The sequence below is a fragment of the Lupinus angustifolius genome, chromosome LG03, assembly GCF_001865875.1.
Source record: "Lupinus angustifolius cultivar Tanjil chromosome LG03, LupAngTanjil_v1.0, whole genome shotgun sequence".
Lineage (NCBI taxonomy): Eukaryota > Viridiplantae > Streptophyta > Magnoliopsida > Fabales > Fabaceae > Lupinus > Lupinus angustifolius.
Window position 1 is genome coordinate 15,590,704 of NC_032011.1, and position 26,538 is coordinate 15,617,241.

General features: G+C 35.9%; 3 protein-coding genes across 6 annotated transcripts; all 3 read left to right on the plus strand.

The window, feature by feature from the left end:
- LOC109342372 (uncharacterized mitochondrial protein AtMg00810-like) lies at positions 938 to 2,161 on the plus strand. Its single transcript, XM_019580366.1, has one exon. It carries the CDS (start codon positions 938 to 940, stop codon positions 2,159 to 2,161), a length of 1,224 nt encoding a protein of 407 aa, XP_019435911.1.
- LOC109343510 lies at positions 11,702 to 19,162 on the plus strand. 4 transcript variants are annotated; one of them, XR_002107223.1, is made up of 6 exons: positions 11,702 to 12,530; positions 14,746 to 15,586; positions 16,196 to 17,540; positions 17,716 to 17,799; positions 18,070 to 18,755; positions 18,983 to 19,162. XR_002107223.1 is itself a non-coding variant. In XM_019581844.1 (6 exons), the coding sequence occupies exons 1-6, from the start codon at positions 12,038 to 12,040 to the stop codon at positions 18,700 to 18,702; spliced, it is 3,363 nt and encodes a 1,120-aa protein (XP_019437389.1). In that variant the 5' UTR covers positions 11,702 to 12,037; the 3' UTR covers positions 18,703 to 18,758. The 4 variants fall into 4 exon arrangements, 3 of the variants coding, with proteins under 3 accessions (XP_019437389.1, XP_019437390.1, XP_019437388.1); XM_019581844.1 differs by lacking the exon at positions 18,983 to 19,162 and having other exon boundaries at positions 16,196 to 16,467; positions 16,501 to 17,540; positions 18,070 to 18,758; XM_019581845.1 differs by lacking the exon at positions 18,983 to 19,162 and having other exon boundaries at positions 14,746 to 15,378; positions 15,427 to 15,586; positions 18,070 to 18,758.
- On the plus strand, positions 21,472 to 26,222 carry LOC109343511 (dehydrogenase/reductase SDR family member on chromosome X-like). The gene is made up of 9 exons (XM_019581846.1): positions 21,472 to 21,821; positions 22,049 to 22,115; positions 22,474 to 22,502; positions 22,600 to 22,808; positions 23,311 to 23,429; positions 23,588 to 23,683; positions 23,777 to 23,852; positions 24,216 to 24,369; positions 25,979 to 26,222. Exons 1-9 carry the CDS (start codon positions 21,621 to 21,623, stop codon positions 26,129 to 26,131), a joined length of 1,104 nt encoding a protein of 367 aa, XP_019437391.1. The 5' UTR covers positions 21,472 to 21,620; the 3' UTR covers positions 26,132 to 26,222.

The window sequence follows — 26,538 nt, forward strand, 5'->3', positions numbered from 1 at the left end:
AGAACTGTACCAAGCCCTCCCTGATATTAAACATTTGAAGGTATTTGGTAGCCTATGCTATTCCTCAACCTTAGTCTCTCAAAGAAGGAAACTTGACCCACGGTCTAGAAAATGCATTTTCTTAGGATTCCAACAGGGAACAAAAGGATACATCCTTCTTGATCTTCACAGTAATGAAATCTTTCTTTCAAGGAATGTGCAATTTTTTGAACACATCTTCCCCTTCACCAAGTCCAATCCTGAAGAAAACAAACCTATCTTTCCTATTCATGACAAAGACCCTTTGAGTTGCTGGGATGAACCTATCACTAACACAGGCTCTGCCATCAACACTGACCATTCTTTACATGATAATTCTGTCATGCCCAACACTGAGCATGCAAGACACTCACAAAGAACTAGAAGAACCCCAAATTACCTAGCTGACTATCATTGTGCCTTACTCTCCAATCCAACCCAACCATTCCCTGCACAAGTTAAATATCTTATTTCTGATTTTATTTCTTATGATCACCTATCTCCAACACATAAACATTTCTCCCTCACTATCTCTCTAAGTCCTACCCCTTCTCTATATTCAGAAGCCATTTTGCAGGATTGTTGGAGACAAGCTATAAAAGCTGAATTAACTGCTCTCCAAAAGAATAATACCTGGTACCTAACTACTTTACCTACTGGAAAGAGAGCCATAGGGTGTAAATGGGTTTTCAAAACAAAATACCATGTTGATGGCTCTATAGAAAGACACAAGGCAATGTTGGTTGCCAAAGATTTCAACCAAACAGAAGGGGTTGATTACCTGGAGACTTTTAGCCCTGTCATAAAAATGACAACCATTAGAGTTATATTGGCTCTTGCTGCTATTCATGATTGACACCTTTATCAGCTGGATATAAACACAGCCTTTTTACATGGTGATCTCAAAGAAGAAGTATATATGAAGCCTCCTCCTGGACTTCACATCCAAGATTCTAAACTTGTTTGCAAATTGGAGAAATCTATCTATGGCTTAAAACAAGCCAGTAGACAATGGCATGATAAGCTAACCACTACCCTAATCACAATTGGATATTCAAAATGTCCATCTGATCATTCTCTATTCCTTAAAATTGCTTCTAAATTCACTGCAATATTAGTATATGTTGATGATTTGGTCTTAGCAGGTAATGATTTACATCAAATTCAGTACATCAAGTCAGTCTTGCATTCAGAATACAACATCAAAGACCTTGGCAAACTCAAATTCTTTTTAGGCATGGAGGTAGCTAGAAGCAGAGAAGGGATCACTCTATATCAGAGAAAGTACACACTGGACCTTCTACAACAATCTGGTCTACTAGCTGCCAAACCATCATCAACACCTATGGATTACAGTAGCAAACTCCAAATCAGCTCAGGAGAGACTCTCAAAGATCCTACACCCTACAGAAGACTCATAGGGAAGCTGCTATATCTTACACACACAAGACCAGACATATCTTTTGCTGTTGGATGCCTAAGCCAATTCCTCAACACCCCAACAGATCTTCATCATCAAGCTGCATTCAAAATCCTAAGATACCTGAAGAATTCCCCTGCTCAAGGTCTATACTTTCCCATACACAACACAACGACAATCAAAGGCTATTCAGACTCAGACTGGGGAGCTTGTCTTGATACTCGAAGATCAATCACAAGGTGGTGTTTCTTCTTAGGTTCAGCATTGATTTCATGGAAAAGCAAAAGGCAGAATACAGTCTCAAGATCTTCAGCAGAAGCTGAATATAGAGCTCTTGCCATGGCATCTTGTGAGGCTCAGTGGCTTCTCTATCTTTTCAGGGATCTGAGCATACCTCACACATCTCCAATCAGCTTATTTTGTGACAACAATTCAGCTCTCCACATAGCTACAAATCCAGTTTTTCATGAAAGAACCAAGCATATCGAAATAGATTGCCATGTGGTTCGTGAGAAGGTTCAAAATGGCACTCTTCATCTCCTACCCATCTCCTCAAAATTTCAAATAGCAGACTTCTTTACCAAATCTCTCTCACCATTACCCTTTCACCATTTGCTAGCCAAGCTTGGTATGATAAGCATTCACACGCAAGCTTGTGGGGGGATGTTAAAAGAGACATCCAATAGCCAAGATGAAGAAGATCACCACAGCATCAAACAATAATGATCATCCAAATCATTCACTTATTCTGTTTTTAATTCTTTCCTTTTTTTAGCAATTTTTTGATTTTCTGTTTTCTGTTAATTCTGGTAAGTTTCCTTTTATAGCAGTTTTCTGTTTTCCTTCTGGTTTTAGTTCTTGTATATAAGTAGCAAGGGTTTCCCTTGAATAATAAATGAATCAAGGCATTATTCAATACAGTGTGTCTTCCCTTTTGTATCTCTTAAAGCATTAATGCAATCAAAGAGTTTCTTCTTCTCCTTGTTCAACCTTCTTCTTCTCTTATTCATCAAGATGAGTTATGCCATTTTACACTGTATGATATAATACAATAACTAAGTACACCTATCAGACCAGGTGACTCTCATACTAGGAGCTCTATCACCGATCTAGATAACTCTAAGGGGGTGTCAGAAATCACTTGGTTAAGCAAGGCTATCCTAATCTACAGGGGATCAACCTGGACCATCATTGGACTACCCTACCCAAGCAACCCTCAAGGTTTTCATGGTGAATCACCATCATTAACCACCCCTATTCATTTCCCAAGATATTACTATCTTGAATCTTTCCATTCGGCCACAAACCTTCCTCAAATGTTATGATGAATGTATGTATGTCAAACACATTTTATATGTACTGAAACTACATTTCCATTCTATTTTTATGTACATACATAAGTGTATGTAACATCAACAACAGTCATTTCATTTCAACTACATCAACTACAAATTCATCACAACATTCACCCTATTTACAAACATATACTTAGGATATCACAACATTCACATAATCCATCACACCATTACTCAATATGGGTTTACTAACTATATCAATATTAATTATTATACACACAAAAAAACAAAGGTAATACAAGCTTGCATCCGACTTTGAGGTCATCGGACCATGCTATGACACATAGACCAAGACCACAAGGGCCAAGAATAAAGTCTCTCTCACCTTGAGTATTATGGTTAGGTGCTTGAGCTCTGCGTAAGCTTACTTGTGTTCCTCCAACACTAGAACCAATTCCTGATGACATTAACATCATCATAGCAGCATACCAGTACTAATTAATAGAAGTACTCAAACAACCTCATATAAAAGGTCAGTAGCTATACCCAAACAATGAGTTATCTTGATAACTCATTTTTGCACATAACTAATGTAACATTGTAATTTAATCCGCATGAATATGTAAAATTATATATATATATATATATATATATATACACACACCAATTTAACATAAAATAAGTGTATTATTAGAAACTAAACAGGAAAAACTAACCCTAATCAACATAAAGTCACTATAATCATGTGAAATAGTATCTATAAATGATAGATTAACATACAATGATCATCATATGTTCTATTGTTGATGCCAATGTAAACATGCATCCTAAAAACTGGAGAAGAAAACAAAATACCAACAAAAGAAACTCACCTTTTTGCTACAGCTTCACTCAATAGAAGGTAGAGAGGAGTAGAGAAAGAAAGAGAATGAGAGAAAGGAAAAGAAAAACAAGGAGGAAGAAGATAATGACTCACCACTTTTCTTCTTCTCCTCCTCCCCAATGTTACTGTTTGGTTTTCAGAGAAAGGGGAAAAATGCATTACTTTCTTTTTTATTTTAATCAATTAATAAAGATATTCTCTATTATTATTATTCTAATAGTTTATATTAGTCATAAGGCAATTTGGATTGATAAATTAATAACAATCTTATAATTTAAAAGAATCAATCTAACTATGATATTACTCTTAATATATTATATCATACTCATATTCAAAATCCCCTACGAATGTTCTAAAATTATTTGAATAGATTTAAAAAACATTACACTTTAGTACCATGTTTTAAATACACATATATTCTCAATTATATAATAAAAATTAATTTAATACACTAAGCAAAATCCTAATTCAGATTAGGAAAAATATAGGCGTTATATTAATTCCCGACATGTCTGCAGCAAACCGGGCAAAAAGATCTTTGTTGACTTTCAAGCATTTGACCAACTTGATTTTTGAGCTTCGTCAAGAGTGTTGCCAATATACACCAATTTTCTTTTGAGGGACCAAGCTGAAGGTAGGTTTTCTCCCCCTCTAACTGAGGGCGGATTTCCCCCTTGTCCGTTCTGGCATCCAATTCCACCAGGTGTACGCCTCACTATCTTTTCGTTGGGGGTGGTGACTGTACTGAAGTATGCTTCGGACGTAGGCTCATCTGATAATAACTTCTTGTGCTCTCTAGTCTCCCTTGACAATACATACCTGGAAGTCGATCGAGATAAACTTCGTGCATAGATGTGGGGTGGAAATTATTGCCTCAAGATGATTCAGCGTTGGTCACTCGAGGATGGCGTTATAAGTAGAGACACAATCAATAACTAGGAACTTAGCTTGGACTGCTCGGGTTAAGGGTTGCTCTCAAACAGTAAGTTATATGTCAACGTATCCCCAGGGAGTGACTCCTTGTCCGGTGAAACCAACCAATTGTCCATCATAAGGTAACATGTCTCTGTCCTTGAGTTCCATTTTTATGAACAAATCTTGAAACATGATATATGTCGAGTTGCCCTGATCGACGAACAACCTTCCAACTTTCTTATTATTCATTTTGGTGGTGATGACGAAGGGATCGTCATGACCGCGGATGACGCCTTCATAATAACGGACGTCAAATGAGATTGGTGGTGCCGCTTGGTGGTCATGATATTGGCGAGCGTTCTAAACAGTTGATTGTATGACCTCTCGAACATACATTTTCTGGGTAGCTCTGGAAGTACCACCAACAGCGAATCTGCTTGATATTATGTTGATGTTCACTAGTAAGGGTGGAAACAGGCCAGGCCAGGCTTTGCCTTAACCAGGCCGAACCTATATAGCTTATATGAGCCTGAGTCTGGCCTGTTAGTCTGTTTAAAAAAATTCAAAGCCTAGGCCTGACCTGTTTAAAAGTCTGGTCTGGCCTAGTAGCCTATTTAAAAGCTTGTTAAAGCAAGGAACTCAACACATTATATACAAACTAAAAAAAATTAATATGACTATGACAATTAATATGAAATTTTTTACATTGTTACCACAATTATTTCCATCATCCTCCAATGTTGCATATTGTATTGGAAGGATTTATGGTGCCAAAAAACAAATGTTTAAGAGTATTTTGCATAATATATTAGAAGATACAAAACAAATGTTTAACATGGTTAACAACTTAATTGCCAAATATGATACTGTTGTCCCAAAAAATATCCAAAAGGCAACACTAAATTTCTAAATAACATCTAAATAGTATCTAAACAATACTAAATTTGTTGTAGTGTTGTCTAAATGTTATACCATCCAAAAGACATCACATCAAAACAATTCCATGTTTCGATCATAACTCCATCAAGTCTAAGAGCTCAAATTGCTAAGTAATAATAATACTAAAAATAAAGTCAATAACATCCAACAAATGAGTTTAAATCTTCAAGTAAATTTCCTTTTGATCTTCTTCAACCTCATGCTCCTTCAAAACAAAAATAAAATATATTAAAGCACATAATAGTTTAAAACCAACTAAAATAACAAACTTAAAAATATTGATGTTTTACCTTTTCTTTTTTATTCACAAGATACTTACTACGAAGCCAATCCTCACCGCATATTAGTGCTTCAGTAGATTCTTCATTCAATTTTGAACGATATTCATCAATTACTCTTCCTCCAGCGCTAAATGTGGGTTCTGATGCTAATGTAGAGATTGGAATAACAAGTATATCTGCAACAATTTTTTATAAGACCTTATACTTCATGGAGTTGCTCCTCCACCACTCCAATGCACTAAAAGAACTATCACCATATTCACTAGTAGGTATAAAAACAGGTTCATCAAGATATGCATCCAATTCAGATTTCATTGGGGGGATTGCTTCATTTTCTCGCATTATGCTCATCCAATGTTGAAATCCAGTATGCACAACTAATTTTGGCATTTGTGATGATGAGGGGTTTGTAGCGGTGTTGTTATCTTCATTAGAAGAAGTCACTTTCATATTCAAAGAGTACTCACAATATAATTCTTGCAATGAAGTTCGTACCTTGTTCATATTCGCTATGGAAGCTTCTTCGGTCTTGAATATTAAGGGAAAGCATACATTGATCATTTGGAATTTGCACCTAGGATCAAGAACACTTGCAATGGTCATCAAGAGATTACATTCCCCCCAATATTTGTCAAACTTTATCTTCATTGGCACAACCATTTCTCTCATGAAGTGATCTTCATCCTCTGATGCTTTATCAATTACATCTTTTACCCTTGCAACTTCGGCAAGATACAAGTTTGTAGTAGGATATTCACTACCATAAATCACATGAGTGGCAAGACTAAAGACATGAAGAAGTCGACAAACTTTTTCAACTTTCTCCCAGTCTTCATTTGAAGGTGCATAATTATAATGAGGCTCTTTGTCTTTGTAAGATGCAAAGACTGTCTTGAACTTTAGAGCACATGATATCATATCAAATGTGGAATTCCATCTAGTAGGACAATCAATGACAAGCTTCCTTTTCTTTCAAATGCTTTTGTTCAATCACATCACAAATTTTTTTTAACCTTGAGTCATTGTGATTGATATACTTCACACTTTCTCGAATGTTATAAATGACATCTTTGATCTCTTTAAGGCCATCATGCACTAGTAAATTCAATATGTGTGCACAACATCTAACATGAAACAAGGCACCATCAAGAACTAACCTTGAGTCACATGATAGATTCTCTTGCAGGGTCTTCAAACATGAGTCATTATAACTAGCATTATCAACCGAAATTGAAAAGACATTTTCATCAATCCCCCATGATTTTAAACACTTGAAAATAGCATCAGCAACATCAACCCCACGCCTTGGAGCAGGCACTTTCACAAAACTCAAAACTCTTTTCTGAAGCTTCCACCCCGCATCAATGAAGTGACCAGTGATGACCATGTACTCAGCAACTTGATGATTTGACCTCCACATATTTGTAGTCAAGCTGATCTTGCCCACACTTCTTAACAACGCCTTCAAGCATTTCTTCTCTGCTTCGTAAATGCTATGCAATCATTTCTTATTGTTTTACGGGACATCTTCTGAAATTCTGGAATTCCATATTGAAATGCCCACATCATACCTTGAGCATCAACCATATTAAAAGGAAGTTCATGCATCATAATTGCAGTAGCAAGTGCTTCTCTCATCTTCTCATTAGAGTACCTAGCTCCTGGAGTCATAAACGGATTAGTTGAGTTAGGTCGAAATGGAATAACTGGTTGCTTTTTTTTAGTAGCCAATTGCATCCTTTTTTGTTGGCAAGTTTCCATATGTCGCAGCAGGTGGCTGGTGCTCCAACCCTTTCTAGTAATACTTAGTTTCTCTTTGCAGAATTTACATTAAGATTTCTTAATGCCTCCAGGAAATTCAATTTCATCAAAGTCATTCCAAGCTGGTGATGTTTTAGTCCTCTTCCTCTTGCTCTTAATGGGACAATCCACTTGCTCACTTGAATTGACTGAAGCAGTTTCGACATTATGTTGTTGATTTGAATTTTCTGCTGTAGTTTCAGTAACAATGGTAAGAACAGATGAATTTGTACCCTCAAGTGGATTAGACATTTTCTTACCTATAAAAATATTCACAGGGTTAGCAAATAGAAAATTAGAAATTAATGTGCATATTCATACTTGTATATCACATATTCAGTTTTTGGATTATCCTTATAGTATATTTGAAGCATAGTTTTTAATTTATAACTAATCTATTATTAGTTTGATGATATAAGGGGGAAATCACTTTTGTAGAATTTATAAGTTAATCTATTTTTAAAAGTTATATTTGCAGCTTCTCAAAAATTCACTTTGTTAAAATCACATTCGTAGAATCACTTTAAAAGTTATATTTGCATCTTCTTTTAGAAGTTATATTTGTGAACTTCTTAAAAATTTGGTTAAAATAACTTCTTTAGCCAATACAAATAGGTGGAAACTAAAAAAATTAACTTCTTTAGACTTAAACTTTAGATGTAGACTTAAACTTTAGGAACCCTGTAACTTTAGATGCAGACTAAAATTTGGTTAAAATTAAACTTTAACTTCTTTTGCATGCTCCTTATATTAACTCAAGTCTAATGCTGCTATTTTGTGCTATTTTGAAACTAAAAATAACTCACAAACTCATGCTACTATTTTGTGCTATTTTGAAACTAAAAATAACTCACTTTCCAAAACTGCAACTTTTTTACTTTCACAAATTACATCCCACTTCATATTTAGAATCATAAGTTTATAGTTGAATGAAAGAAGGTAGAGAAAAAAATACAAATGAGGCATATATAAGAAAAAATACAACTGCGTCATATCAAATACTTATTAAAATCAGCACTAAACCAGTATGTTAATCACAGGCATATATAAGACAGACGTGATTCTATGTAGAGAAATTACCTAAAGCTGTGTTAATCTTCTATGCTTTCAGATGAGAAGATGGTAACAATCAACAAATAATTAGTCACTCTCATATGAGATTTTGAAGGTGAGGCAGTATAGATTAGGATTGTTTTGAGACTTGCTTTTCTTAGGATTAGTCACTTTTACTTGCAAATTGCAATTTCAGGTTACACACTTATTCAATTAAAATTACATACTTACATGGGTAGGGTTATGTATTTAAGCCCAACTCTCAACAACTAAATGTCCAATTACTAAATAGTCCATTCTCTAAGTCATATTGGATTTACATAAAAATTTATTATTTAGTTTTTTTGTACATATTATAAAAAATAAATTATAAATATATAATAACATTACATAGGCCGGCCTGTTAGGCTTAATAGGCTTTTTAAAAAGCCTGAGCCTAGCCTATTTAAGTTAAATAGGCTTCCGGAGAAGCCTAAGCCTGACCTGTTTACTAAGAAGGTCTGGTCTGACCTATTATAGGCTAGGTATTAGGCCCTTGATAGGCGGCATGGCCTGTTTCCACCCTTATTTACTAGACTTTGTTGTCGCCTATTGTTGGAGTGGTACCGGTCTCCCTAGTCTCTATTCGGAGGATGTTCTTGTTGAGTTTTTGGGTGGGGGGGGGGGGGGGGGGAACGTCTCCGAGGAGGACTAGATCGACATGAAGGTGGTGATCGCCCTTAGCGGGCCCGAGCAATAAATTGTTGGAGGTGCCCAACTTGAATCAGGTCTTCAATAGTGTCCCTCAGTTGGGTACATTCTTCTATTACATGTCCAAAGAAGGTGTGGAAAACACGATATTTGGAGCGGTCCTAGGTCCTCAGCTTTCTGCCTGAGTTGGGTTTGGGGAGCTGGACTAAATGGTTGGTCATAACTTCTTACAGGATTCTGGTGCGACTAGCGTTGAGGGAGTGTAGGAGGTGTATTTGGGTTTTTTGGGCTGTCGGGGTGGATCATCTCGAGGGTGTTCATGTGTTTTTGGTCGTTTGGCTTCCCGTGAAGGGAATTGATATTCTCTATGTTCGGATGGTGGGCGGTTAAGATGAGTTTCTTCTAGATTAATGAACTGTTGGGCTTTGGATCGAAGCTCTTCCATTGTGAGATCTGAGTATTTAGCCAATTCTTGTCTGAAGAGGTCATCCTACAATCATGTTACCAAGATATGCACCACCACCTCCGGCCTCAAGGTGCGTACTTTCATGGCCTCCGAGGGGTTCATGTGACTCTTGCCATATACCAGACAAGGTGTACGAAGAATGGGGTTGTTATTTGCTTGCTGTGAACTGGATGTTGAATCCGTTAGCGAGAATGGCCCATTGATCAATACTATTTGGTGCGAGCCGTGTAAACCACTACAAAACAGCGTGTTTCAGAGTGAGGGGAAAGACTCGGCACAAGATAGGGTCAGTCGCCCCGTGGAAAAGCATTGAGGCTTCAAAGATATCTAAGTGATCTTGTGGGTCACTTGTTCCATCATATTGGTTGATGTTGTTTGAGCGGGTAAGATGTTTAGGGTGTGGTGAAGACATGATTGTTTCAATGAAAGGGTGTCTTGCTCATGAGGAACTATGGTTGGAGGGATGGGTTATCTAAGTGGTTTTCGTGTTTGGTGGAGCTACTAGCCTGGAAGCTTCGGCAGACTCTACGGAGTGCTCATCGGCAACTGGTCACGAGGGTCCATTACTGAGTTCGGGTCTATGTTGGCGAAGCTCGGCTAGTAGTTGGGCTTGCTGCTTGATAATTTGGCCTTGAGTTTGGATCATTTGGAGGAGTTGTTGGGTGGTAGGTGCTTCTGGGGTAGGGTTGGTGGATGGCTTTGGCTGGCTTGTTGAGATAGTTGTACTAGTGCTGGAGGGTCAGTAGAAGGGGTGTCGTGATTTGGGGGAATGTTTGTGTTGAGCGGTTCTGCTTGGCTTGGTGGTTGGGCTTGGTTACGGGTGATCATCATGTTGTAGGTAAGCCATAGACGACGCCAATGTGCTTTTGTATTAGGAAGGGATAGTCGACAATGGAAGAAGATTGGTCGATAGTAGGTGTCCGACAGAATGCAAGAAATCAGATAGCTTGGTCGGATTATCGTCTAGACCCGCCGAATGAGGTACCTGAAAAGGTTCTCCGACAATCAAGTTTGTTGAGTATTTTAGAGAAATAATGAGAGGAAATAAGAGAGAAGTTAGAGCAATAAGTGTAACAATAAATGAAGGAATGTAAATTAATTACACTTCATGTGTGAGCTCCTTATTTATAGAGCATGAGATTGTTGACATGGCATCCAGTCATTGGTCAAAACCTAGCGGGTACAACGAGATATGCTGGATTGTCTCTACTTTGCTTGCAGGTTGTCATTTGTCGACTTGTCAGGGGTAGGTGGTAGTGCAGACGACATAGCAAATGTAATATTGATAAGTAATTAGGGCGTGCAACACATGGATTATGAAGACAGAGATATTAATGGGGTGTCAGATACATTAATGGGTGTCATAAACATTAATAGGGTACCAGAGACATTAATGGAGTGTCAGAAGTATTTATGGCACTTTTAGCCCGCTCTAGGCAGGTAAGCACAAGTGAGACTAAACGTAGGGCCTTACTTGGGGTGGGATGGAGAACATCCAAATTATCCGGGGTAGAACAAAAAGTAATTTTTTTTAGAGAAAAATTTGTGCGAAAACCTATATTTTTTCTTGATATTATTTATAACTAAATTTCAAATATAAAATTTTAATGTGTTATAAAAAATTTCCTGATTGTCTCTGCTTACATATTCATACAGGTTTTTTTTTTATCACATTAAGTTAAACTTAGACTAGACTCTCTCACACTGCACACACTGAGGACCATTCGATATCCATACAAAACGACGCGTCGTATTTTAATTGGATATTCCAGCGTAACCTAATTTAGTTTAGAGTCAATGAAACAGTAAACCCGCGCCGCACAGGGACAACACCGACATAAGACAAATCATTGAAGGGCAATTCCGTCACATCATACACCTTTTCATTTTCCAATCATTATTATTATTATCCTCATCCACGCTCATAAACCAAAAGCCACAGAAAATACTGTGCCAGAGAAAGAGAGGTTTTTGATTTTGTTGCACTTTTCTTCTGAACTCAAAATATTTTACATAAAGTTCCATATTTAACCCTCACCCACTCGTGTCCCTATTGGACAATCTCGTAATTTTACTCACATTCGTTCCATTTCTCTATTCTCTCTTCGATCCATTCTTCTCATTCGTTACATTTTCTTCTTCTCATTCTTTCTCCATTAGGGTTCCGTTTTCTCAGATTCAACCTCAACCATCGATTACTCCGATCAAATTAGGGTTTCTGTTTTCGATTCACCCTTCCAATTTAGAGTTTCGATATTGATTTTTTTTGATTCCGCCATGCCGAGAAGTTCGAAGCATAAATCGAGCAAGCATAGTTCTCGTGATGCGAGTGAGAGGGAGTACTCCGATTCCGAGAGAGATTCCGGCGTGAAATATCGGAAGAGCAAGGAGGAGAGCGCCGCCGCCGCAAAGGTGGAGAAGCGGAGGGTGGTGGATTCGAAGGAGGGAGAGTATTCCGATGATTATGGCGGTGGTTCGTCGAAGCGGCGCAAGGACGGTAGTGGAGATAGGTGGAACGGAGGAGGAGGGGACAATGATCGAGGAGAATCAACAAAGAAGGATTCGAAGAGTAGTAGAAGGAGGGAAGAGGAGGGTGAAGAGGTGAAGAGGAGTGGCGGGAAGCATAATAAGGATTCGTCGGGGCGAAAGGAGAGTAGAGAAAGTGAGAGGAAGTTGAAGGATAGGAGAAGTGAGGAATTGGTTGATGTTGTTGATGGTGAAGAACAACAGCAACCACGTGTGAGTAAGCAAGTGTTTGAAAACAATAGTGGTAAGTTAACTTGAACTAATTGATTTGTGTTTTGTTTATCATATGTGTGCTAACTCTGTGTTCTGCTTTGATTTTTGGTATTATAACTTATTTCGAATTGAAGTAAGTTTTACAGTTGTGTTAATAATGATTAGACTCATTTTTTGAACTAATTAGTAATAAGTGTAATATCTATGCACATTCATTATAAAAATTTATATGCAGTCAATACATCATTATCGTTTAACAGTCAATGATGATTAAAATATGAATGATGGATGATTGTATGATAGTGTTTTCTCATTATAATGACTGAGTTTGAGTATTGGGGTGGTTCCACGTTCATGGGTAAGGGTGTATCTTTTTAAAAAAAGTACCATCTCACTATTTTTCCACAATTCGTTAATGACAAATACAAGTTCACGATTAATTATGTGCATTGGATCATTGTTTTATAGCAGTCCAGTGTACGAGGTTCCCACTTACTGAGATCTTGGGATGGTATATGTACGGGTCTTGGGAAGGTATACATACGCAGCCTTACATTTGGAAGTGAAGAGACGGATTCTAGGATTTGAACCCATGATCTCCAAGTCACAAGGCTTACCCTCTTATTTTAATCCAATCCTGATTGCGATTTTAACTAAAGTAACCTTTGGATGAACCTAAGATCAACGATTGAGATTAGCTGTAAGTGAAAAGTCATCTGTAAACGGATCTGTCCTCGTATATACATGTCATATGTATGCCCAATTATTTCTGTCGACACTTCATGCATATAAAGCTTGCATTAATGGCACATATTTTTTTATTCCTGGTATGGACTGACAATTAAAAATAGTTTTGAATCAGTTAATAGGAAAATTAAAGCAAATTTATTAGACAAAAAGTGGTGTGATTCAAGGGAGCACATCTGCTGTACCACTGCATGTGCCACTGCTTGTGATTGGTTGAAAAAATATATTTAAATTAATATTTTAATAGTTAATTATTTTTCTGACCAATCACAAGCAGTGGCACATGGAGTGGCACACTATTTTGGGATAGCAGATGTCCACCCGTGGTTCAATGGGCAATGTATTTGTTGAACTTAGGTGTAAATTTAAGGTATTTTTATCAAACAAATTCAATATTAGATATTAATATGGTTATATCAAAATGCCAAAATTTCATTGGTTTGGTTGACATGGTAGGTCTTTATAATGGTCAAAGTTAATTAATATGATTGCATATTCAATTTTGCCAGTTGAAATTTCCAAAGTTTAAATCAGCGGCAACATTGACGAGTTAGGATGCAAACAAGGTTCTTTAGCCTCATTTTCTTCTCTCGTGAGATCTTGAATTCTGATGCCTCGTCATTTTCGGAGTGATCAATGTACTCTATGCAGTAATATTTCTATTGCAGATTTAGTCTTGTCTCATGTTTTATTGTTTTTGAATTGGTGTCTTGCTTGAATTGATCTTTAGCTATATTAGAAATGGTCATTTGGCCTAGCAACCTTGTGACTACGGCGAGTCTATTTTTCCAAAATGAGTATTGATTCTTGTTTACATATGTTTGAATATAGTTTGTGCATGATGTTCACATCTATTAGTGTCCTCTTGCTACCTTGTTTTTTTGGCAGCTTGCATTCTGTAAGAGTAAATTCTTATTTAACTTGTCAGTATGGAATAGCTTTCCATCAGTGGTCGTTTCGTGTGCTGTGTTGAAACAGGATGCTTTCTAGCTGATTGCGTTTTCCTTTGAGCTGTAATGAGATAGGATTGATATGGTTTCTGTAATGAGGTAGAATAGCTTTTCTCCCTGTTAGATAAGTTGTGTCATTTGGGAATGAAGTCAGTGAATTTTCTTTTCAATTTAAAAGATTAACAAAACAGATCATCTCCTCTTTCATATACCAGCTAAAATGGGTGTCGTGCTGATATAAATCTGGCAATATTGTACAACCGACAGTTGCAATTATCTGGATGTGAATTATTTGAAAGGTTAAATATTTGTTTGTGTTGGTTTGATTTGGTCATAACATCTCTTGAAACATTCCATTCTCACTATCTCAATGGATGAAGTAAGTTTGCTCCTATGATGTGCAATGTTTTGGGGCTAATTATTTCATATTCTTCCTTGTAACACCTTTTATGATGGACATTATATGTCACAGACCGTTTATAGACAAAATGTACTCTGATTTCCCCAGAAGGGTAGTCAATTTTGATCTATGTGGCTGTTTTGTTGCAGATTCCAGGAAAATAGATGAGTTAAGAAGCCCTGAATTTGATAACCAGCTTGAGAGACGAATGAGGAAGAGGAGGGATGACTATGATGATGGTGGAAAGCTTCAAGATGATGCTGGAGATGCTTATGGTCAACATAAGGATGAAACTGTCAAGGATGGAAAGAAGAGGGATGACAGGCGAAAAGATGATAAATATAGAGATAAGTATAGGGCAGAGATGGACAAGGAGAACAAACACCGACATGACAAGCAACGAGATGAGCGTCCTTCAAAAGGTCACGCCAGCATTAGGTTGGATGATAAACATGCAAGGGAAGAGAAAAATAGCTCAGAATCACGACAGAAGAGAACCAAGCTCCCAGAGAGTGACAGGGACCACAATCGTGACCGTGATGGAGAAAGAGAATGGGATCATGACTTTGAGTATGTTTGTGATCGTGAGCGCCGCAGTGAACGTGACCGTGGGCGTGATTATGATTATGACAGGGATCAAGATTATGATTGTGATCGTGATTATCATGATCGTGACCGAGACAGAGAGCGTGGTCGTCACCGTGATCGTGATGGTTCACATTTGGATGATAGAAGTGCTAAAAGCAAAGAGGGAGGGGCAAAGAAAAGAACTTTAGATGACCTTGATGAATATAGTGACTCTAAATCTAGAGTTGTGAAGAGCCACTATTCTGATGCAGAGAAGAGGAGTTTGAGCAACAGTAGAGCTGATTCCGATATTGACAGGGGGAGATCCCAACCTCACCAAGCACATGCAGATTCAATTGGGACTAGCAACAAACACAGATCTTCTCCTGCTTCAAACTCACATATTGGCAGGGATGAATATAGGTACTTATTAGTTTCCGTGAAAGTTTGGTTGAGGATTTGGAAGTTATTGTTGAGACTTCGGAGTTGTCTTTTAGGTGGCATTTCCTCCCAATTCGGAAAGTTGGTTTGTGCATTTTTTGTTTTCCGTACTTTATCAGAGTATTGTTGCTTTTAAGACATCTTATACTGTCATTGCTGATAAACAGTTGTCATGAGTAATTTGTTGTGAGGGAGTTTTAATGATTACTCTATACTAGTCTTTAATGATTACCAGCTTTGTCTGTAAAGATACCTTTGATGCATCTTATGATGTTAGTTAATAATTTAGTTTTTCAAAACTGTTTAAATTTATAAGGGTTACCTCTGACTTTGAGGCATTTTATGTAGATAACTTAGTTTCAAAACAAAATTTTCAATGAGGTTTACGAAATTCGATTTAAAAAATATCTGGCTTGGCTGGCATAGTTAAATAATAAACCCGAGCTTGTTGATGAAAGTTTCGAACAAAATGTTGTTTGCATGATTTATAGTTTATGGTCAGGTCAGACTTTTGTTCTTTGCTCGTGGAAGCTTGTTGGTACAGGAAACCATGACCTATCATAACTGGCTGCCATTTTGTCCATGTTTCAGAAATGCTAATGCTGAAGATCCAAAGTATAGAGACTCAACAATAGAACAGAGAACCAAATTCTCAAGAGAGGGTTACTCTGGGATATCAGAGAGAGCCCCTAAATACAAATTAATAGAAAAATCCACTAAAATAGGTGAAGGTCCTGTAGCAGAATTGTCAACTGAAAGGTCTTCCTGCGCCAAGGCTTCCCCAATGGGCCTGATGGAAAGATCTCCTTCATCAACAAGCATCGAGCGCAGGTATGTGAATAAAAGTGGGGTTAAGAGGAGCGTTGAAATGGATGACGGTGGGAGGAGGAATAGTATTGATGCAAGAGACGATGATAGACTTGGTCGGGAGTTGACGCTTGAGAAACTACCGTTAGACGAGCCCTCTCGTGCAGATTCATCTTTTTATGCTAGGACTAGTCAGAGCAATGCGTCATTGGTTCCTCCTCCACCTGCTTTCAGGGTTGCACTAGATAGACCTTATATGGTTTCATTGGAGGATGATGTTAGAGATAACTCCAATAATCGATACAGAAGAAATAGTGAACCTGGTTTTGGAAGAGTGCATGGTGGCAATTCCTGGAGGGCAGTTCCGAACTGGACCTCTCCCATACCAAATGGATTTGTTCCCTTTCCACCTGGTCCAGCTCATGGAGGTTTTCACACAATGATGCCACAGTTTACATCTCAGTCTATCTTTGGTGTTAGGCCTCCAATGGACCATGCTGGCATTCCTTACCATATTGCTGATGGTGACAGGTTTCATGGTCACTTGCGCCCACCGATTGGGTGGCAAAATATGATGGATGGTACAGTACCCGCTCATTTGCATGGGTGGGATAGCAATAATGGTATCATCAGAGATGATCCTCACATGTATGGTGGTTCTGATTGGGACAGGAACAGGCACTCAACAAATAGTCATGGTTGGGAATCTGGTTCAGAGACTTGGAATGAACAGAATTCTGATTCAAAGAAGGACTTGTCCTCCCCAACCTGCAAGGAGGAATCTATTCCTACCCTGGTTGACAATGGTGTGACTGATCAGTCTACTAAGATTTCTCTGGATGAACGTAACTGGGATGAATTTCATGAGAAATCTCCTGAAACAAAGTTGGCCAGTCTCAATTTTCCAACAAAAATACCTTTGAACTCTTCTTCCAGAGCTATTCCTGAAAAGGTTCCTGATATGACACAAAGTGATAGTACTTCTTTTCTCAGCCGTTTCTACCTCTTGAAACTTGACATTTCAGAAGACCTGGTATTGCCAGAGTTATATAACCAGTGTATGTGTGCTCTGAATACTGACAAGAATGCATCCATTGATGTAGATGCTAGTACACAACCATTCTTGAAGGTATATATTCTAGTAAACATTTGGCCTCCTTTCTTGTTATAAAGCTTTCAACCAAAAATTGAGTTCTTTATGTGTGTTTAATTTTGAGGCCAAATTAGAACTGTATTTTTTTTCGTTTTGTATTTGTAACAAATGATCCCTAACATTATTAGTTTCCCGATCTTTGATTTGGCAGAATGATAGGAGAGCACAACAGAGATATGCTGCCACTTTATCTAGGCAGTTTCTTTTTCCAGAAATCAATAATTCTGTCTTCCAGGTAAAACTACTTGATCAGTTATAATTCTGATTGCATTAACTTTCTGTGGATGAGTAATGCTTGTTTTTCCTTCAGACTTCTAACAACAATATGATCATACTTATGTTACCTCTAATTGCTGTAAAAGTATTTATCGGTAATGTAAAATTTGCATTTTCTTCCTGAATTTGAACTTTCAGATCTTGTAATTTTGTCGGCTTCACTCCTATGAATGCATAGGTAGTGAATTTTTTGGATTCTTGACGAGTGAAGATTTTCTCCAATTTGCAGAGAGCCATGGACATTTACAAGAAGCAGAGGGTGAAACTACCTAATGAGGGGGAGTTAGATATTATTGCGCCATCCAACCAGATGGAAGTGGATGATTCACTACCTGCTTCCAGTCTGGATAATAAAACGGTTTCTATTCCGGCTTCTGAGGGAACAACAGATGTGCTAATACCTGCATTAGAATTGGAGAAAATGAAAGCTTCATCTCCTGCAAATGATCATCTAGATCACACCAATCAAACCTGCAACCAAATGGAGCAAGATTATGATTCTACCCATTCTCCGAAGATGGACATAGCTGGTCAATCTTCTGTTCATGAGAACCAAGAAGAAGCTGTAACGGCTTTGTGTGAGAATGAGGATAAAGTCACTTCCAATACGGTGAAATCAAGCGATGAAGAGGAGAATTACTCTTTGGCATCCAAAAGTGAAGCTGTGTTGGCCCAAGCTTTGCAGGAAGATGATGATAACATGAATAGCAAAGCCACAACTTGTGGTGATGACACAAAGGTTAACCTCTTAATTTTAGAGGATGGGTCTCCCAAAGTTTGTGATGGTTTGATGCCTGGTTCAAATGAGTCTGAGTCGCTAATTTTAAGCCGGATACATCATTCTCCTGAAAGTACACATTGAGACAATTTCTATATCTTTCATTGCTTTTTATCTATCAGGTTTTAATTTCCTCCCCATTTTGTTGCTTCCATTCTTGTGCCCCTAGAAAAAGAGGAAAAAAAAAAAATATATATATATATATATATGCACTATCAGTATATGAGTTTTATACATTATCATTGCATCATCTACCATTTATGTTTTATCATCATTGACTTTTCAGAAAAGTGATCTAAATGAATGGTGGATGATGTAATGATTATGTATAAATCTTTACATAGACGTGTATATGTATTACCTTCCTAGAAAAATAGCTTTTAGAATTTAGATCCTCCATGCATGTGTTTTCTCGCATTACATTCCTCCTAATTAGCATTTTCTGCATGAGCCTGCCTTTGCAGTAAGAAGGGCTCGTAAGTTCAGTTCATATATATTAAAAAAAAAACTTTTCCAAATAAATTCTATATGGTACTATTCATTACTTCTCTATCTATGTTTCGTGTTTCTGCATTTAAAATTCTTCGTTCCCCAACCATTATTCAGACCACATTCTCTAACTTATTTTTACCCAAATTTAATTTAAGTTTCTACTTAGCCCTGCCATACTTTTTCGTCTGTTGAGGATAGCTTGGCTTGTATACACAGAAAGAAAATGGCCTTTGAAGTTTTTAACACAGCAAGTAAATGCAAAATAAAATTGAGAACGAAGAAATGATGTAGATTTAATTGTCCATCTATAAAAAATATCTTTCAAAATTAACAAATATTTTTGTGTGATTAAATTGGCTTGGGGGTGAATATTACTGTCTGCATCAAATGATAGGGTAAGATCGAGTACTGTTAATAATGTTCTTGCATGAAATCATTATAATAAGGAAAACAAAATGGTTGGAGAAAACTAGATCCTATTTATGTGATACAGTTAGTCTTTTACCAAAAGAGTGGATTATTTTAACAAAGACAAATTAATATTATAATGGTTTGGATGAGTGATTTTTTTTTCAATTTACCTCTTTCTGATATCCGAGTAACGTTTATACGTTCCTGATAAATGATTTGAGATTTTCTCCCCATAGAAAAATGAAACATGTTAATTTCACAATGGAAGAACGAACAACTTTTCTATAATTTTGAAAAAAATAGGCTAATCTGAGATGTACTTTTGTGTCATTTATATATTCCACTTTTCATCTTTTTTAATTCTTTGTATAAAACGAGACAAGTTTTAGAGAGGTGTTCAAGTCAATTTAGAATGTCGAACAAGTACTAGAAACGTGTCAGTTAAATGTTAGAGTGCCGATGTCAGAAGAGGTGTTAGTATTTTATAATTTATATATAATTGTATTGTAGTGGAAAATATTTGAAAAATCTTATTGAAGTTGTGGAGAATATTGAATGGGCTAGCAAGGTGTTAATATGATGATTATTATCCACCATCAAACCATATTGGTTGGGCCCAAAATTATGTTTGAAATAGTTTATGCTAATATACCACTCTTATAAAAAAGGTGGGTGTATCATCATCATTAATACTCTTCTGCTAGTGTTATAGATGTGTTTGAAAGTACTTGATTCGGGACCCTTGTTTTGCTGATGATATGTTTTGCTTTTTTAGATCACACTTATTGTTTCCATTGATTAAAAACAAAAATAAAAACATGTATACACTAATCGCGTATGAGTTTTATATAATGTTATTATTTTATCTACTATTTATTTTTAAAAATGAATGACGAATAATGTACTAATTGTATATAAATCTTTACATTGTATTTACACTATAAAACAAGAGTTTAAAATCTGTGCATTGACAGTGTAAAGTTTTTTACATTGACAGCACATCATTCACTATTGATTTGTAATACTTTTATTTGAAAGTCAATAATAGCTAGTATATGAGTGATGAAGATTTAATAATAGTGTAAAAATACTTAAACTGTTAGTGTATACATATTAAACCATAAAAACAAATGCAAAATTTCATAGTAGATGGAGTGAAAATAACAAGTTGATATACAAGTGTTTGGCTTAAACAATGTTAGTAATCCTCTCAATAAGGGTCATCTGAAAGCTGGATCATCTCTAGAGTCTCTAGTCCTAAATTGTGATGAAAATGTGACTTTTAATAGTTTTATTATTATTATTTTATAAAACAATAATTTAAAGTCTTGATGGATAAAAATTTACATGTCATAACACAGTGGGATAGATTTGAGGAGGGTTTATGAAGAGTTTGAAAAATAACACAGTGGGAGTTTGAGAACCTCTTTTTTTTTGGCTGAAAAAACCTCCCAATCTTTAAAATACAATTGTTTAAACATGATACAAGTTCAAAAGTTCCATGATAATAAAGTATCTTTTGATATAAGTAGATAAATTATTTCCTTCAACTACTAAAAATGATATATGTTATATTCAATCATTTTTATAGAAATATTCGTAAAACTAAATAAAATAATATACATATTATATTTTTATTAGTCAAAAAAAATAACTATCTCTTAATATGAGTACTAACAATTTACAATTTATAATTTTAGAGTCTATATCCACTATCATAAAATAAGTTTTTTTTAACACCAACCACATAAATTTTATACTTTGACCAATTAAGTCACATTTTCATATTCCAGTTGAATAGTTTCGTTTTTTTATTATTCTCAAAAGCAAGGGACAATATATTATTTTTTTGCCAAACATATTTACCCAAATAACATATTATAATAAGAAATCTTAATTTTTTTTATAAAAAACATGTTGACATTTTCAATGGTTTTGGATCTCGCTCAAAACAAACCCAACTTCACCGCTCTCAAACATCACAAAATGTTATTTGAATCCACACTAGGAAATCACTCTTTACTTCTGTCATTCCTTCTTCTTCTTAATTTCCAATCACTGAAGCCAAAGATTCAATATTTTCTCAAAAGGGAAAATTTATGTCGATAAAGGACTTATGGGTGGCTCTCTATTTCGTTTTTTCTCTTCAATTTTTGAGAATGGCGTTGCTATGGACCTTTTCTATTCTCTTATCTCATTACCAATTGCTTAAAAGTTCAATCTTTTCTCAAAAACTCAAATCTTATCCAAGGTGTCCCACTTCCACAATACCTCATAGACCCGTCTGCGTCATCACTGGTGTAAGCTACTATTTTTTGCTTCAAAATCAAAACTTTATTATGCCCCATCACTTTGTTTGTTTATTTATTTTTTAGCCGGAAATGTGTTAAGACTGCGTACATCTACCCTATCAGTACGTGTACTGGGCCACCCCGGAATTATAGTTAGATGCATATGTATGGTATTGGTTTTAATTTGACTGAGAATTTCATTCTATGGTTTTGGTTGTATTTATTTGTTTGTGTAGGCAACATCTGGTCTTGGTTTAGCTGCTGCTCGTGACCTTTCCAAAGAAGGATATGTTGTTGTGATTGGTAACTGTTTATATGTTCATGTTGTTTGATTCTAGATACTTGTATTCTTTTCTGCTTTTGTGAACATGCTAGAATTGATTTCTATGAAGCAGACACTTCAAGATAATAGCTATGCTTGTGTTTAACATGTAGATTTGTATTTGCATTTTTGTTAATTTTAAACATATACATTATACTATAATTATGTCGTGTCCTATAATTTTAGAAAATTATCTTATCCTTGTATGTTTCATATCGTATCTATATTTTGTATTGTATCCGTGTTATTTAGAGTAGTTTTCTATGTGGCTAACGAAATAGCATATATTAGATTTCTAGTCCTTGCAATGTATATTTAAGATTCCGATTGTGGATGCAGTTGGACGATCACAGCAGTTATTGTTGGAGGTATTCTTCTATATTAACTCTTAACATTATAGTAATGATGCCTTCATACTTCATAAATATCTTATTCGTCTTGCCATTGTTTCCCATTGTTTGATAGACCATAAGGAAGATCAAAGATCGGAATCAAGATGCCCACCTTAAAGGTTTTCAGGTTGACATGTCATCAATAGAGTCGATCATAAAGTTCAAAACGTCCTTGCGGCAGTGGCTTTTGGATTCTGATTTGCACTGCTCAGTACAAATACTGATAAACAATGCTGGAATACTTGCAACATCGCCTAGAGTGACAACTGAGGGATATGATCAGTAATACACACTTTTTTCTTTCTAACCTCCCATGTTATTACTAAATAATTTTAGCTTTACCATTAAATAACTTTTGTGTTAGTTCATGCGCTGCATAACACAACACAGATGCATAGGCCACATGTTGCAAATTCTATTTACTCTCAGAATGCTAATAATTTGTTCTTAAGTAGTTGTTAAATGTAGGGCTGCTTTACATGATAAACATGGAACTTTATGGAACTGAAACCTGAGAAAGACACATGGAAGTGTTTTTTGCAGAGTATAGTTATTTATGGAAATGATTTATGATAAAATATTATGATTTTGTTTGATCCCGTAGCCAATCCCATCTAATGAGGATAGGGATTGGTTGTCAACGCTTCATTGTCGTATGTTCTTTATGTGACTCTGATACAGAGTCTTAAGCTGTTTTATAGTTATTCCCTCCATGTTTGTCGTATCTTAGCTTTACAATTTGTGTCACTTTTAGAATCAAGAAGTGTTTTACATTTTCTGCCAGGATGATGGGTACAAATTATATTGGTGCGTTCGCTTTAACCAAGCTTCTATTACCACTTCTTGGAAGCAGCCCTGTATCTTCCAAAATTGTGAATGTAACATCCTTTACTCATCGAAATGGTAGGATAATCATTATGATCCTTACTTATTTGTTGAAGTTATTGTCTGGTGATAAAACTCTTCGAGTTTGACCCTTTTTCTGTAAATTGAGTCACATCTTCTATACGACAGCAATTCTCCTATAGAACCCGCTCTGCTGCTCAAGCTCTTTTCTTTAGTTACTGATATGCAGGTTGATGAGGGAACTGTATCTGGAAATAGATTTTTTAGTTCGAAACAATATCCATATGCTCAAGTCTATGAGTATTCCAAATGTAAGGTTCAAATTATGGATGAGTTTATGCAGATTACCTTATGTACTTAGTCCTTAATCCTAAATTCCTAACTTGCATATATTTTTGTTGAAGTATGCTTACTTCTCTTCACCTTTGAGCTTCACCGACAACTTTGCCTGATGGAAAAATCTCATCATATCTTTGTCACGTATGTAATTACAGACATGCTTAGTTTTATTTCCTTTTGCTGCCTTGTATTCTGTGGTATGTTTATTTCTATATAGAATTAAAAAAAAATTGTAATTCATTAACTTAATACAATTTTTCCAAAAAATTAACTAATTAATTTATTAGTGTCAACCCATGAGTTATGGTTGCCTACCAATCTTATGCCATGAATGAAAGTCATGCATTAATGTTTGGCAAACCTGTAGTTCTCTTCTGGTTTCGAGCTTAAAATTAAGGGCTGAGATCTAATATAAGCCTCTCTATTGAACTTTCTGTTTAAGCTTTATTCTTGTTAATCATGGATTCTACTTCACCTAAACTTTCACTTCCTGTGTTATTATAGCGCTGCAGATCCTGGAGTTGTACAGACAAACATCATGCAAGAAGTTCCTGCCAGCCTATCTTGTTTGGCGTACTTTGCACTAAGACATTTACGCGTATTGCAATCCCCCGAGTGTGGGGCTAGCTCTATTATTGATGCTGCTCTTGCTCCGCCGGTAAGTACTCTCATAGTGGTACTTGCTAGTGACAATTTTACATTTTTAATGCATGCCATTGATGTTTCTAATTGGGAAAAAGTTCTGGATCAATCAATTTGTATACATATTATTCCATCACCTGTATTTATTATGCGTTGTAAGACAAGTTTTTGCTTGATGCACTATCCTAATCCTTAGGGCTTACATTTTGTGATAGTAATTTAGCTTCAACCGCGCTTAGGAAATGATATATTGGCAAGTAATTTCTTCCGATGATATAGCGTTGGAGTGAATTAATATATTCAGGAATGAAACTGGAAAACAGAAAAGTTTTAAACAATATATGCATGTATACGCGTGCTGATGTGCACACATATTTTAAATCCACACTTCCAAGTACAATGGGTTTCTCTAAATTTTCATGCAAATTAACTCTGGAAAGCTCTTTTGTGGCTTTTTATATATCATAAAATAGGAAAATAACAATTCACCGAGAAAAAAAGGAATATAACATGCATGATCACAATAAGATATGAAATGTTTCTTTCTTGGTGCTGTGTTCCTCATGTACTGCTGTGTGATTAAGCAGCAAGACATTAATATATATATAAATGTATGTATGTAAATACACACACATTTATGTTTGGGTATAGTTTTAAAATTTGAACCTGAAATGATTTCTCATTTGCCATTATGTCCTATGTAATTGGTTACTTTTGGTTTTGGGTTGGGCTCCTCTAATGTACAATTTGCTTAACATACATCAATCTAGACCATTGAATATGATGATGGTTGAGATTATTATACTCAATCAATTAACCAACATAAGAATTTGGTTTAGATTCATGCACATTAGAGGAGCGTTGTCCGTTACTTTTATTTGCTGTTGTTTTTTCCTCCATTTTCCCCGAAAACATTTAGCGGCTGATAGCTCTTGGCCAGTGAATTTATGATGTTCATTGCATTGTACATAGCCAAACCGTCTGAGTTGGCTTATCATCTTCAGTTAACTAATAGTTGTTTGCTAATAGGAGGTACAAAAAAAGTGTTGCCTTATACTGGTTGCTCATTTATTACACTCATTTCACCTCCAATTGCTGGGATATACCCTTTAGCATCCTTATGTTTCCTTCATTTATCGTATGAACTTCATCGAAAATAAAATTGAAGGGCTTATAGCAATCCCCTGAAATATTCCATAACTTCTGCGGTCCTCTTTTTGTCGTTTGGACCTGGTCATAGTCTCATAGAGGCATATCTTCAGCCTCACCATTGTTTTGAATAATTTATCCATGTAACTAGTTGTGCTCTTTCATTGATATTTCTTTGAAGTTGATGGCATTCTTTATTTAGTTTTGACTACAACATTTGAGATTCCAATATTTATCTCCTTCAATTCAATTTAATTTTAGTGCTTCATTGGTCCTGCTAACCAGTCAAGTATCATTGAAAGTTTGCAACTAACATCTAATCAAGGATCATAGTCAAATGGATATGTTATTATCAATGCAACTAGAAATGTTTCACTTGTATATGATATATAATACCCAACTTCTTGTGTTATAGCTTTTGATCATTTGTTATAGTCATGCATGAAATATAATAAACTCAATAATATTTATTGCAGGGAACATCTGGAGTGTACTTTTTTGGAGGAAAAGGTAGGACTCTCAACCCTTCAGCACTTTCAAGAAATTCCAAGTTAGCACTTCAGCTTTGGGAAACTACATGCAATATGCTATCACAAACAGGTTTTGGTGTTGAAGAAAAGAAAATGTAATGTTCTATAACAAAGTGAAATATTTGCCACTTGCCTTATGTAGATTCATAACCCATTCTTCATTAGTTATGAGGTTTAGGTCTTGAAGCTACTATCATCATGACTCATTTTTATTGAACAATAACAACAATCACGCCTTTGAGTTAGTGAATCAAGTCGTAAATCATGTTTTATATATAAACTATTTAGTATTTAAATAATAAACACAATATTCATATAAATAAAAATATAATACCTATATTTTGTATTTACTACAAGGTCAAGCAAACCATTACCTTATTTGTAGTTAACCATACATTCGGATGCAAGATTGCGTCCTAAACGGCTTAGATGATCCGATAGTTAGGAAGGGTCCAATATTCATATGATTGGATTTTCCTCCTCAATGGCCAGATTCTCATTCACAT